Raw genomic sequence first — 15035 nt, 5'->3', positions numbered from 1 at the left:
TTGATAATAATGTCCTTGTACGCTTCCTTAAAATAATGCAGGCCCATGATGCAGTTCGCCTGGACACTAGCTAATCAAACACACCCATGATGAACAGGTGCATGCAGGGAGCTATTGACATGCTAGTTGTTCATTTCGGCTTCTGTGTGGAGGAGCTCTTACCTGCAGGGAGTTGTGTGAGAACGGTCTGCTTGCGTTGGAAAACCTTGAGGAGAAAGGTTTGACTCAGAGGCTGGTTTTATATTTATTCTGGGAATAAAAAGCCACAGAGTTTAATCTAGTGCACAAGACTCACACAGAGCCATGCAGACAGCTGAGTACAACACACACACTTTTACTGGATGAAACCCTCCAGAGAAGCTCTGCGATGTAGTGTGTGTGCAAACTGGAGTTTATATTCGTTATACCTGAGAGTCGTCTGCTTTGCTGAGGTTGCAGGTTATTTAATGTGTGTATCCCAGCTGAATAATGAGTGTTGCACCCCCCTGGTTGTCTGTCTGTGTTTACCTGTCTGCAGTCTGCGTGTGTACTGGATGATCAGCTGTGTGCACAGGCTGCTTAATGCATGCTTTGGGGCTCTGTGGTGTTGACATGTTGCTGCAATAGTTATTTCATTTGGTTTTATTTGCAGTGTATATAAATGTAAACCCTCTCCCATTTGCAAAACAATTTCCCTCCCATTTCATACAATTTACTCTTACTTTACTTGCTTTTTACCCTTTTTATTTATAATGAAACTGAGGACAAATTATTTTAACAGACTACGTTAAGGTTCTTTTTTGGTAATAGCTTTCCTATTTTGACTCAAACTCAATGCAGTATTGTTTCACTACACTGAACAAGAAGGACACGTCTCTCTTTGTCTGATTTTTAATCTATTTTACATGAGTATCTTTATGAAAGAGTCAGCAGTTTCATACTGTATTGTGTCCCATAGCTTCAGTATCATGTGACCCGGTGACCTCAGACTTGTGTTCCTGCACCGAACAAATAGCAATCTGGTTATTGGATTTTAGCGCTTCTTCTAAAGGCGCTTTTTTATTGAGAACTACTGGGTTGTTTTTCAATAGCTCCTATATCACGTGGACTCCTAATCATTGCAGCATCGTTTTACTTCACTGCACACATAAGACACCTCTTTTTTTAAATGGTATATTAGAGCTATTCTATAGAAATGTTATTAAAATGAGCAGTTTCTTCATAGAAAAGCCTTTTCTCTTTTCAATAGTATCGATATAAAGTGCCCCAGTGTCTGGAAATCAACACCATTGGAACAGTACTGGATATGTTTTCACTTTCCATATATTTTGATATTAAGCTCTTGTTTTTCAGCTGCAGATTTTATGTTTTCAGATTCAGCTCCATACATAACCCCGCATTAGTTGTGAATTCACACATCTTTCATTCACCACATTAAATAAGACACCAGTGAGGATGTATTTAGTTTCATTTCTTTATTGCAGAGACTTTTTTTGAGTGTTGCTTGTATACATGTCAAGACTCAGTCCGCTGTGGTGCGTTCAGGCGCTGCGCTCACAGCCCGCGGGGAACATGATCATGCCGGCCGCCGCCTCGCGTGTCTTGGTTAATCAAGACGAGTTCGATGACCTTGATTGTCACACTTTAAAATGTCCTTAAACCGGAGCCCCCCCCCATCTGTTTCGGACCGGAGGACGTGGCGCTGTACGACCTCGTCCCCTCACACACACACACACACACTCTTAACACACTGACGGAAACAATGCCCACGGGCGCCGTTACTGCAGATTCAAAACATGAGCGTGAGTGCGTCAGACATCTGTTGATCTAATTCGATTAGAGAGTAAAATATCACAACAGATGGTCCAATCAGAAGCAGAGTAAACATTTAAAAATACACAACGTTTCTCTCCTTGACTTTTGGACCCAACCGGTTTCTCTTCTTTTTTTAACAATGTTCTATTACATGTTGTTGTTATTTACATCGGACAGGCGAATATACACTCACTTTGCTACGCGTGTTCCAGTGTTTTTCCCCTTTAATTGCATAACTTCCCAATTTGCCCTTTCACCGGGAAATCACACGTGGTTTTGCTAAATGCAGTCAGAACTAAAGTGCTTAATGAGATTCCTATCCTCCGTGTAAAGCTGCCACTTTCAAGGGGATTCAGATGATGGTTTAAAAAAACGAAACAACAGAAAGTCTCCAGGTTGATGAAAACAGGCTCAGTCTCCAGGAGTGTGAATGAGCAGGAATGTAAATGAATTGTTCCAGAGAGGCTTTTTACCCCGCTCCCGCTTTAATCTCACTCGATGAGGGTTGGGCGGACGCTGAACGAACGTAAGAACAGACAGAGGTTGCAGACTTTTTTTTCTCCGGAGCTTTGACCTAGCAGCCGCTGCCGCCGCCTGCCGCAGCTTTGAAGCAGTCCTCCGTCACGCCCTGAGAGGCCAGCTCCGACAGGACGTTGTCCAGGTAGTTGGGGTCAGGGTAGCCGTGGCCCGACAGGTTGGACATCATCTCGGTTTTGTGGTGGATGTTGTTCCACACCACGGTGTCAGGCTCCCCGGTGGTGCTGGAAGTTCCCACGGTGAAGATGAGGCGCCGCATCCAAGCCACCTTCAGCAGCTCCAGCACCTTCAGAGGGAGAAACGGGGGGGGGGGTGTTCAGGCGTTTTAGAACTTAGAGGCTTTTTGTTATACAGGTTTTCGTGCATGTAAATGGTCTGCAAAGGCTAAAATCCCTGTGTTCCCTCCAGAGGAAGTTTCCAAAACAATAAAACAGATGAATTGACGGAAAATTAAGCAGCAACCAACAATGTTTACTGGTTTCCAGCTTCTCCTACGGAATCATTTCCTGCTTTTATTTGTCTTGTATGAATGTAAACATGAATTCTAATTGGTTTCTACCAAAGTTTAGGAGAAAAAAAAGCATTTAATGAGACATTTAAAAGCAGTGTTAGCAGCCATTAGAGACATCCCAGGTCTGTAAACAAACAATTAACCTGAAATGGGTTTCTATAACTTGGCTAAATTAATGTTCTCTGAGCAATACTCCGAGTTAAACTAGTGAGAGGAGGCTGCTGTGCACTACGTGTGGGGCCCAGATAAACAAAACTGGGATAATTGAATCCACTCTTCCATTACGGAGAGTCATCGGGTTATTTATAGAAGCTGAAGTGTGTTTGCAGCGGGCAGGAAGTGAGTTTCTAATTCACCATGGAAACAACAACTTTATAAAGAGGGCACAGCATGCCCTGATCCCAGGTCTGCAGTGATGACGAGGAGGATACTGTGTGTGTGTGTGTGTGTGTGTGTGTGTGTGTGTGTGTGTGTGTGTGTGTGTGTGTGTGTGTGTGTGTGTGTGTGTGTGTGTGTGTGTGTGTGTGTGTGTGTGTGTGTGGCGAAGGGTTTGGCTCGGTACCTTCCGGCCCTTGTCGTTGTCTGGTAGGAAGCAGAAGCGAGGGAAGCCTCTGCAGCTGTACGGCTGTCCGGGGTTAGGATGCTCCGGGCCCTGATGATGAGGAGGAGGAGGAGGAAGAGGAGATGATAAATTAAAGACATAAAGTTTAACAGTGATAATACAGAGATCTAATAACAGTGGTCTGGAGAGAACGGCTCAATAGAAATGTGATTCTGGTTCCTGTAACTGCAGAGCAGCGATTAAAAGCATTTATCAGCCCTCCTGCTTACAGGAAGAAGAGTTTTCCCAAAACATTGAAACATAAGAGGGTGTCACAGCGAGCCAGGGGGGGGGGGGAGGGGTTGGGGGGGGGCTGCACATCAATCTGTTACAGAAAAACATCTGAACAAACAACCCATGATGCAACACAACATTTCCAGAAGCCCGTACTCTCTGAATGTCATCGTGTCCTTGACAGTTGAACGGCCACCACTTCTCAATCTTCATTTGTATCCGAGGAGAGATTGTGGCATCTGGTGCTCGCTGCGCTGCTGGAAATATAAAGGATGAAAGACTGTGGGAATGAGCCAAGTGAAGTTGGACTGCAGCTCGTACCTGCATGCCCGGCGGGATGCTGTAGATGATCTGGATGGTTCCACAGTCCGGGTGTCCTGGCAGCGACTGGCCGATGCTGTAGATCTCCATCTTGCCTTTGGGCTGCGTGCCGGTTTTCTCTCCGTAGATCGTCTTACACGAGGGGCACTGCAGGCTGCCGTCCTGAGGACAGAGACACAGAGAGCCGTGAGACGATCGAAGCAGATCTGCATCCAGCCAGCCTCGCCAGGGCACCAACCCTCCAGGACGACGTGGTTAATTCAACGCACGATATAATCATGTGTAATTTAAAGGATCATGACACCGTTTGACGTGTTTCAGAGCATTCTGATTAAGACCTGTGATCTGTGCTGATGTTATTCAGATTTAGGAATATTTTTTTCATGAATACGGAATAAATGTGTGTGTTTACTTCAGTTTGCAACACACAGTCTAATGCCTGTTTACGGTCAGTTCTTTTGCAATTTGCAAGGCAGGGAGGGAAAGAAAAAGCACCTTTCTGATCTTACAGAGGAACACCACCACTTTAAAACATTCAAAAAGACTTGGGAATAAAGACATTTCATCATGTGCAAATATTTCAGGAGCAACCTCTCCAAATGTTTGGTTAAAAGGAAAGAAAGTGGCTGTATAAATGTGACGTTGCACTGCTGGATCTAGTGGCTACAAATGGCTTCATTCTGGTTAGAAGTGTGTATTTACAGGGTGTACATGACAGTAGCCTCGAGCTAGAGCCAGATTAGCTTAGCATAAATGAGTTGCTGGTCGAACGCTGCATTGCTTGGTTTATTTGTTGGTGTTCTTGTGTTTTAAAAGAGCAGATATACCAAAGTTACACCGTAACATGAGAGGCAGCTCTGGACCATCGGCTCACGTCTGGTTACTTTGAAGGAAACATAGATAAGGCTTGGAAATCAGAATTAGGGTAAAGCTGTGAACATATTCTAAATATAGAGGAAGCCGTACCTTGGTCCCGTTGTTGTACATGGCCAGCATGCAGAGCATGTGCAGGGTGTGTCCACATTTGATGAACTTCCCCACGGTGTCTGGCAGGACGCTCGGGCCCCCCTCCTCTGTGGACTGCGTCTCGTAGCCGGATGCGTTGGACAGTTGATCCATGCAGATAATGCAGTCCTGAGGGATAGAGGGGGGGTTTAGTGGCACAAAGGGAAAAAAGAACAAGAGTTTTCCAAGTGTAAGGCCAACAAAAAGCCTCATGAACTGTTATCATTCATGTTTAGACGCTGAGAGCCTGCGTCTGTACAAAGGACTACAGTAAACCTCTGATGTCGAGGAGGACACATGGAACATTTACCTCATCCGGCACTCCGGCAACTACCTCCATGTAGCGCTGAATCACCTCCTCGGGTCTCTGAGCAGAGGCTGAGAGAGAGAGCATAGAGGGAGGAATGAGCTGCAACACACAACCACCTGTCGTACCCTGAGACTGCCGAGATAAAAGGAAGCCATTCAGGATCTTACTTTAGAATGTCACGCTAGATGAGAGATGGATTTTCTGCAAAGAATGAATCCAGCTCAGGCTGCTGCTAATCAAACATCCGAACAATCAAGAAGACGCAACACAGAGACAGCTCCAGATGAAGACAGAGGGAACAATAACGGCAGCATGAGGGATGGAAACGTGCGAGTGTGAAGTCTGCTTAAGAAACTCATTCCTGAACGCTCACAAAACCTTAACATATCTTTGGAGTTTACTAAACACGAAGGCTCCATTTAAATCCATCACTTGAAACGGGTAGGAGGTTGTTTTGCTCCCGGCTGAGAAAATATATTCACTGTTTCCAGACATCAACACTTTTTCTGCTTTTGTTCCTGAAGTGTGAAGAGCATTAATTCCGGCTGAAGTGGCAGACGATGAGGGGTTCTTTACAGCCATGCAGAGACGAACACATCACATCAGGCAGGAGTAAAGAGGCAGCAGAGCTTAATATATTAAATGCAGCCGAGGCAAGTTGCACGACACGTCCCACGTTCCCCCCCTCCCCCCCTACACACATCTTTGCTATTTGACCGCCGACAGCATCGAGAGCGTTCAGGGTGTCACGGTGAATGCGATACAATCCGTGTTAAAGGTTGATAAATGCATCCCGGTGTGCTGGGTGAATACATTTAGCGACGGTTGTCAGAACAGCTGCTAATGATTGAATGTTGATCGACTGATGGCAGCTCTACCCTGCAGCAGTGGCTTCTGGGACATCTCTTTCAGATCTGAAGGCTATAACATATCATTATTTACACTTAAGGCATGTTTTGCTACATACCATCATGCTAGATGTTCACAGTTTAAGGCAGTGTTTGCACAAATCCAGGTCTTGCACAATTTTCTGGTAAGACAGGTGAAGTTTATAAATAAGTGCCGAACAGAAAACCTTTTTAGAATGAAAGTTTCTAAGGAGAAGAAGGGTTTTATGGTGGATATTGGAGGTGGATAAATGATCCTTTGCTTAATTAGAAGTACTTAAAACACACCGTGAAAGAATTCCACTTTAAGTAAGAGTCAAGATAAACGTGTTATGGAAGCAAAACAAAGGTTAATGTACCTTAAAGGCATCACTGTGCAGTAAAATGTCCCCTGTTATTGTTTGAACATGATATATTCTTTTTCTGGATTAGTTTGACTGCTGCATTAATGTGTAGGAAACATCTTTACTGCCTTTATACGGTTTCAATAAGATGACCGTTTTGTCCTCGGTACATGAACAGTACTCCAATCACTGTACTTATTTACTTTCTATTGGAGGTAAACAACCACAAATGCAGACTGCCGAGCAGCTGCGTGGTCGTAGGTCACTGAATTTGTCGGACGTCTGATTTTAAGACACACCGGTCAGACAGAGAGCTCTGGTTTCCCCAGCTAACACAAAGAGCAGCACACTTCACAGACATGGAGACGGATGAGAGCTGATGCAGGGTGAGGTGTTCCTGAAGCCTGTGGTGGTGATGAAGCAACTGAAGCAGAGCCATGGAGAGGGAGGGAGAGAGAGGGAGAGAGAGAGAGATTGAGAGTGAGAGTGAGAGTGAGAGAGAGAGACAGAGAGAGAGAGAGTGAGAGAGAGAGGGCCGGCGTGGTGGTAGCTACCTCTCCTGTGCTGCCTCTTTGCTCTCCTAACTGAACTGCTGCTGCTGCTGCTGCTGCTGCTGCTGGGGGGCTTGCTGGGCCTGCTGCCGGGGGGGAGGAGAGGAGGAGGAGGAGGAAGCGAGAAAGGAGCAGGCTGCTGATGTTGATGCTGATGCTGAGGATGCTGAGGAGGCTGCTGCTGCTGCTGAGGAGGAGGGAGGGGGGCATTGGTGAAGTGCACGCCGAGTCCCACTGCTGACATCAAAATGGAGGCCATGCCTGGAGCAGGGGGGAGGGTGGGGTTGAGGCGGGATGGGGTGGGTGGGGCAGGTGAGGGTTGAGAGCAAGTGGAGATATGCAGGAGTAGAAAGGAACAAATCAAAGGTATGAGAAATGTAGCAGCAACTGATGTTCCTCCACACAGACAATCAGATCAAATGACTCCTCTTTCTGAGTAGAGGTGCAATCTGTTTTTAACACTAGCATTAATCTCGTGAGCTAAAGTTATCCTGAGAAAAGATCTACTGAGAACGGATGGTTTCAACAAGCTGGAAGTCAGACGGGTCGATCAGCAGACTGAGGACCGGTTGTGAACAGCTTGGCGTTGAAGACAAAAAATGTATGACGCTATTTATATATTTGAAGGGTACAGGCTAACCTCTCCAGGTCCCTTTAGCTTCTTGTTAGCGTAGCACACAGAGCATCACGTTCCAGCCGCATCGACAGGCTTTAACTGTCTCAGATGGATGAGGGGAGAATTGAGAGGTGCAGTGATCATGTATTGCAAGCTGACCCGGAAGTTCACATCGTAAGGGCTCCCTCGATTTGTGGAGCCTAAATGCTATCGTGACACTTAAAAGCTACCTAATGCTATAATGGAACTACAGCAAAGTCACCACTGCTAAGCTAAAGGCGGCTAACGTTCAACACGATGTTTAGTGGTCTCATTTAGTCATTTTAAAGACGCACAAAGCTTCATGAATGGGATATTTATAAATCTAATAAGCTTGATTTAGCCTCAGAACTTCTTTGGAGAACCTAACCAACAAACCTGTTCATTACAAATAAAATTGACTTTGCGACGAGTGCAAGCATGAGGACTCATGCCCGGGTGTTAGGACTCATTCCTGCACCCCTTTATTGAAGTAGCTTTCTTAATTGGCAATTTTTTATAATAACCCAATTGGACAATGGAAAGCGAAACTCAATGCATCATCACCAAGGCAACAATCATCGAGACCTGTTTAATAAACCTAACTCGAGCGTATGCAGGTTGAACTTTCCCGCACCCTGTCAGGTCTGCATCCAGCAGCATTGGAGGGCGTTGTGAGAAGAGTAAAGAGCGGATAACCACTATTGTTCATTCGTGACTCAAGATCGTTAGAGGCGTACGTTTGGAGAAGACGCCGCATGAACGACCTTCACTTTTAAATGATCCAAAGTCATGCTACGCTGCGTCGCGCTAATGAGGTTCTGGTCCGCTAGCTTCCTGCAGGCTGATTGTATTGATTCGGTCGGCTTATCGGCGCCCAGAGACGGAGGAATATTCGGAGAGAAAGAAAAGAGACCGAGCGCTCGCTGTGCATGGCAACTCTGTCGTTTAAGGACAATTACGACGTTCCTGCCCGCCACATGTCAGCCCGTTAAGGTCTCACATTTTACAGTTACCAAGTGTTTTTACTTCATTTGGATTATTGGTTATAAGTATTGATTCTCCAAATATATATATATTTTAATATTCTATTTAATTTCACTTGTTTATTTGGGCATTTTTTCACTGTTTTAAATGACCTTATTTGACCGTCATCTCGCCCAATATAACGTGTAACATATTAGAGGGTTATGTTATTTGAGAGAGCAGAAATCATCATGAGGCTACGAAACAAGCAAAGCAATGCAGAGTTAATCCATAAAGCACTGGACGCATGCAAACAGCCAAATCAAAAACACAGACTGAAGCATTAATCAGCACAGGTTTGTTCTCTGGGTTGAAAATGGTCTCACCATTAACAGCATTTATGGACATTAAATGTGAGAGCCTAATTAAAGGTAATGTTCCCTTTTTAATGTTTGGCTAATATGATTAGTCAGAGTTCAGTCCAACAGTTCAAGGTGTGTGTGAAGGGTAAGCCGCTGTGCTTATTTTAAAACTTACACCCTGAACACCTCCCGTTAGTCATGATGACTGCTGCCAGAAACCTGCTGACTCATTCCTGCCACCATAAAGATAGTCAGCGTTAAGTGCGATCACTTTTATACGTCTACATCATTTCCCACTGCCTCTTTTCACCCTCTGTCTGAAACCAGTCTGCTCTGATTGGTTTCTGGATTACACGTCGAGCCACAGAGGGTTTTCTTTTATTGTGGCTCCCTCTTATTCCAGCTCTTTTGTGGCCTGCTGTTCTCTAACAGTCCGACACTCACAAGACAAATGCAGAGGGGGGAGAAAGGCACATACACCACACACACTGTCCCTGATTTGAAACCAGCGACCGGCTCTAGAGCGCGGTGCAGAACAGAGCAGAGGTAACAGTCAGGACGGACGGTCAGTGACCCGTTTACCTGCCAGGGCCGAGCTCACACTGGTGGATCCGTTCAGCTGCACAGAGATGGAGGGGACACTGCAGGACGGGAAACAAGGACAGGGACACTCGGTCAGCAAACAGAAAAGAGCTTCAAGACGGAAAACTGACTGTGGATACACTGGGCATCTTTATTTACATTTACTTCGGATTGAACACATCCAGAGAGGGATTAGTAATGACTTAACATTTGCTGCATGTGGGTAACGCCAATAGAGGGTATGACTCATCGGTGTATTGAGGAATAAGCAGCCAACAAATCTGCTTACTATGGGAAATATTATTGTTGCTACTGAAGTAGAATGGAGCTCTAAACCAAATCCAGCGGGAGGCTACAAAGAATTGTTTTATTGATTATTAACCGCTTAGTCTAAGTGACCTCTTTACATTTCCTACAAATTGTTTGTTTTCAAATGTTATATAGACATGAAAATCAGCTGATCCTTACAATTACAGATATTGAGTGAGCAAATGTTGAATAAACCAGGAAAAAATCAACCCTGTTAATCTTTACTTTGTACTAAGGGAATCCTATTCTGTAACCTGTGCCTGGAACAAAAGTAGATCTGTAAAACACCCTTCAGGTATTTTAAAACCCACTGCAGGTGTGCTACCCTCTGATCAGCCGGTGAAGACGACCCAAGAGATACCCAAAGAAGGAGGGTTTGTGTCGCTGATAGCATAAGGCCTGTAGATAGACCTGTATCAGACAACCTGCAGGTGTGGATCTATATTTAATAGACACACCTTCCACAGGGATCAGGCCTGAGCAGTGACTGCACAATAAAGAATTAGGAACAGAAAGAAGGAAGGCTGGGGATGACGCCTCCCAACAGGAAGCCAAACGAACATACCTCTGCAGGGCTGGAGCTGCAGATAGTGTTCAGTCATTCCTGTTTTACAACATAGGTCAAAGTGGAAACGGACAGGAAAGACAAAAGAGAAGAGAGGGAAAGGGAAGGGTGGAGAGGGCCCCATGACCTTCAACCCTGGCCAGATAACAGGTTTTTCCACATTCTCTTAAAACGTGGAAAAAGCTGATAAAAAGAAGTGATTCAACAGATTGCCTTACTTTTGTCTGGTGTGTGACGAAGGATCAGGGTTAGTCAACTGCTTTAAAGTAACAGCTTTTAGTTTGAACACTACAAAGATGGTTTTGATGCGTTTTTATTAAGTTTCTGTCGAGTTTGAATGAAGAGTGTTTAATGAAATCCAGGAAGTAGATTCATTATTGCGTCAATGGAGTCAGTTGGCATTGAGGAAGACTTATCAATTATATGTTTTGTACCTTAATACAAAGGTGCCGATTCTGTGGGTGCTTCCGGGCCCAAGCACCCACGGAGAAGGCCGAGCACCCACGTGCCGTGCACGTCATGCCATGGATGCAGCGGGGCGAAGAACTCCACGGCGCTTGTATGCTTTCTTTGCATGTGTAACAACATTACATTAACATTAGCCTATTATCAATAGTGGGGCCCCTTGTAGCCTATACTGTTATTTTGCGTTATTCATGAGCTATAGCAGCGGTGTTCCCGCTTCGTTCTTCACGCAATTTCCACACTATGTTTCAGGGTTTCCCGCAGAAAATGAGTTAGTTAAGGCGGTGTGCTGTCCTGGGGGAAGGGGCGTTGCCGCCTGACTTTCCACTGTTTTGAGCACCCACCAGCAGAGACATAAATCTGCGCCTATGCCTTAATACTCTATCAGAACTATCCAAATTCCTGGCATTGAGGTAGAAAAACATAGCTTATCAGACCAGGTGTCATGTTTACATCACTGTAGTTTGGCTGGAGACTACCACACAGTAATTTGTCCCAAAAAAAGCCAATCTTGCAACCTTTCCCACTAAAGACAAAAGCCAGATTTCAGTTTGGGTCCACTGGGACTCTAGGGACATCTTCCTGCTGTTGATAGACTAAATGTTGACTGTATGACACTGCAAACTAACACACCATCCATCAGATCAGAAACACACCTTAACCCGTTGGCACTGGCCGAGCTGGGCAGGAGTGGGGCCGACAGCTGACTTCCAGAGGCTGGTGGAGGCCAGGGGCTGCCCCAGGACATCCCTCCCACAGAGAGGGGTCTCCTCGGGTATGGCGAGTAGACAGAGGTGGGGTGAGCAGCCGCAGTCCTCCCTGTGGCCTGAAGACTGGGCCGGTTCAGACTGCCTGATGAAAAGGAATGTCGTGAGCGGCTGGGCATGGGTCCTGTGCTGCTGTGGCTCAAACACTGCTGGCAGGAGCAGGCAGGGCTGGAGGAGGGTATGGCCGGGGGTCCGGAGGAGGCCAGGGGGTAGGGGAGGTTACACTGCCGTCGGACCTGCCGTCTGAAGCCGGTCGCTTTGTTAACCTGGGCCAGAGACGTCAGATCCACTATGTAGTTGTATCCATGTGGGCCCAGGTCTGCCGTGCCTTGCCGGGCCTGGTAGCTGTGCTCCAGAAGGATGGAGGTGCGAGTCTCGTATGGAGTCCATCCTCCTTCATCATTGAGCCATTCCCAGTAAACACCACTGCCCAGGCCTGAGGACTGGGCAAACAGGGACCGGCGCACTGACCGGGTCTTTCCTGAAATTAAAATAAAACACTATTATTAAATACACTTCTTTAAAGCTCATTATGCAAGCCTTATATGTACGAATAAATCCACATTTCATTTCAAAATCATAAAAAGGGACCATACCACACAAAAGTCCCCAGACAACCATTTAAATGTAGATGTCCATAATGTAAGCATCATCATTAAATCATTAATGCTTTATGGTGATGTTTATTATCATTATTCAGAAAATAGAAGAGCACTTCAGCTATAATAACGACTACTTGCAACGAATCAGCTGATTTAAAAAACAAATCAATAGGCTATAAGATAAACAGTACAGATACAGTATCTACAGTCTCTCTATGGAATATACAATATTAATATGCAGATCTTTCACATAATTGAAGTCAGTGTGTTTTGATATGCCAGCCCTAAATTAACAAAAGGTAAACAATGTAAACTATTTACATAGGTTAGCAACGCATACTATAAAGTAATTACAGTTTGGAACAGACAATATGCTAATGTAGCAACCAATTAGACTGGTTATAGAAAGCCTATGTTGACAAGCTAGCCAACTTTAAATACAAACCTATTAAACAGGGTCGTTTAAGTTTGATGATTTTACGCTTGGTAGTTAGCTAACCTTAGCTAGCAGCTATGTAAACACGCATCAAAACAACAGCGTCCCTGTAAGCTAATGCTAAGTAGCTAGCATTATCTGTTAGCCTGGCCTTATGGTGTTTCCAGGTGCACCATTTGAACAAAAATAGCGATTATGAAGCTCATAACAGAGGTATTAAGTGTCATGGTGTGTCGTGTGCTCACCTGTGTCCTGTCGGAACTGCTTCAGGCTCGGTATGTCGATGAGATAAGGCGTCAGGCTGGGGTCTGATTGTCCGAGGCAGATGCTCGTTGATCCGGCTGCTCCTCCTCCTCGCTGGTTCCTCGGAGACAAACTCCGCTCGATGAAGGCGCTCACCTGTCCGCTGTAAGGCCTCCAATAGCCCAGGTCATCCTGCCATTCCCACACCGCTATCATGGGCTGAGATTGACCCACGGATCCAGATGGAGTAGCCGAAACTGTCGGCCCATTTCTAGACCCGTTTACCCTGGCACAGGATCCAGACACAATCGCCATATTCACCCGAGCTAACAAACAGCTAGTTCTGGTTAGCTGGTTTAACTGCTCTACGACGAAGGAGAAAGATGTCTGCTAGCTTGGCTCGTTAAAAAATGCCATGGTGAATTTGTTATGAGGAAGATATGAGGTAGAGGTTAGATGGTTGATACACAGTTAAGTGCATGTTGACAAAGCTGGTGCATTCAGAGGCTTAGCGGATAAACGTTAGCTTTGTGACAGCAGCGTTGCCAGGGTTCCTTCCTTCCTCTACGGCCGCCTTCAGGGACCTCCGGGAAAATCGTAATTCTAAGCACGTTTGTGGGAAACAGAACCAGAGTCATCCGAGTAGTGTTGAGTGTGTTTCACTTGCAAGGAACGTGCCTTGCTGTTTGGTCCATCAAAAACAGAATGAGGGGAACTGCAAAAGCCAAGTCGATACATGTAAATTAGAAGAACGCATTAACAATTTGGACACAATATCAACATGTAAAGGCTTTTTTGTCAGTGTGCTTTTTGGCACTGCAAATCTGAGGTCCTATGCTCCTGTAACACATATTGCACACAACTATATACACTATATCTGTAAGAGCCAACCATAACCAAACAATATTTTATTTCTTGTTCAAAGTGTTAATGCCACACATTTGAGGATATTATGTGTAAAGATTTTCACCTACCTGTATTGTTTATATTTTATTATATGCTGTAATAAACTTACATTTTTATTTTGTATTCTATTTATCTTGGGTTTAAACGCTTTCCTGATTTATACTGTGTTTTAGTCTTATTCTTGTTGTTGCTTTTACACCTGTTGCCCTGCGGGGATCAATAAAGGTTTATAAATATTTAATAATTACTTTTATGATTTTTTCTTCACTCTTATTTTCTCCATTCAGCAAAAATGTAAGGACCAAAGAGATTCTGTTTTTACCTTTGCTGTAAAAAAACTTCAAGCACACAACCCCTTCTTATGTCCGCATCAGTAACTTACAGAGTGCACCTGAAGGTTGCATTCTTCTTCTTTTTCATCAAACTTCTTCATTGTCCATGCTCCACGTCTTGCTCTGCCTCTCTATTTGAAGGACTTTATATCACTCTCAATAGCATTGCTGCCCTCAACTGGAGATGAATAGGTATGACACAAATAACACGTCAAAAAAAACCTGGTGAAAACTTCAGGTCTGCTGCATACATAATCTATAAAAACCCATCCTCAAATATTTAACATACATGTGAAGCTTAGACATGTACTTTCCTGCACACTAAGCTGATTTGAAAAAAACAATATGTTTCAATTTGTACTTTTGCAAAGTCTGTGGCCTAAATACATGCAAAGCAGGCTCAACTTAATTTCAGCCTGTCCACAATACCCAGCACAGCTGATGCATCATGGATTATAAAAAATACTGAAGGAAGATTAAAATAAACTGCTTTTGTAATCTATGCGCCATTGTCTACTCAACCTTGTTTATCTGGATGGTCTTCATTATGCTCACATAAAAGATAATAGAAGTTGAAAACTCTGACACCGGTGTGAACATCATTTTGATTTAGAGCCGATTTCATTCGTGCACTAACCCATGCACCGACACATAATCAATAAATAAGTGCACGCCAAGTCGTCTCACAATGACAAATGTAATAATGTGAGTCCATTTAAAAGTACCATGTTGCATTATAAAACGCTGCTCAGTTCTGCTTTTTGCAATATA

At 44.6% G+C, this 15035-nt stretch overlaps 1 protein-coding gene across 2 annotated transcripts; it reads right to left on the bottom strand.

Moving 5' to 3' along the window:
- Positions 1–1429: 1429 nt before the first annotated feature.
- dtx2 (deltex 2, E3 ubiquitin ligase) lies at positions 1430–13616 on the bottom strand. Of its 2 annotated transcripts, XM_063895753.1 has the most exons (9): positions 13029–13616; positions 11635–12226; positions 9640–9698; positions 7099–7356; positions 5314–5381; positions 4965–5132; positions 3999–4160; positions 3405–3494; positions 1430–2617 (listed from the first exon to the last, which is right to left on the bottom strand). In XM_063895753.1, the coding sequence occupies exons 1-9, from the start codon at positions 13339–13341 to the stop codon at positions 2369–2371; spliced, it is 1959 nt and encodes a 652-aa protein (XP_063751823.1). In that variant the 5' UTR covers positions 13342–13616; the 3' UTR covers positions 1430–2368. The 2 variants fall into 2 exon arrangements, with proteins under 2 accessions (XP_063751823.1, XP_063751824.1); XM_063895754.1 differs by lacking the exon at positions 7099–7356 and having other exon boundaries at positions 13029–13615.
- Positions 13617–15035: the final 1419 nt, after the last annotated feature.

This window comes from Eleginops maclovinus, chromosome 11 (assembly GCF_036324505.1).
Source record: "Eleginops maclovinus isolate JMC-PN-2008 ecotype Puerto Natales chromosome 11, JC_Emac_rtc_rv5, whole genome shotgun sequence".
NCBI lineage: Eukaryota > Metazoa > Chordata > Actinopteri > Perciformes > Eleginopidae > Eleginops > Eleginops maclovinus.
Note: the sequence above shows the minus strand (reverse complement) of the source record. Positions and strands in the feature narration are given on the sequence as shown.

Bases quoted from the DNA above. Each gene is read 5' to 3' on its own strand.
- dtx2 (XM_063895753.1), bottom strand. From the start codon at position 13,341: ATGGCGATTGTGTCTGGATCCTGTGCCAGGGTAAACGGGTCTAGAAAT. The intron at 5,133-5,313 runs GTAAATGTTCCA...TCTATCCCTCAG, and splicing joins TTGCCGGAGTGCCGGATGAG to GACTGCATTATCTGCATGGA. The intron at 4,161-4,964 runs GTACGGCTTCCT...CTCTGTCCTCAG, and splicing joins TGTACAACAACGGGACCAAG to GACGGCAGCCTGCAGTGCCC.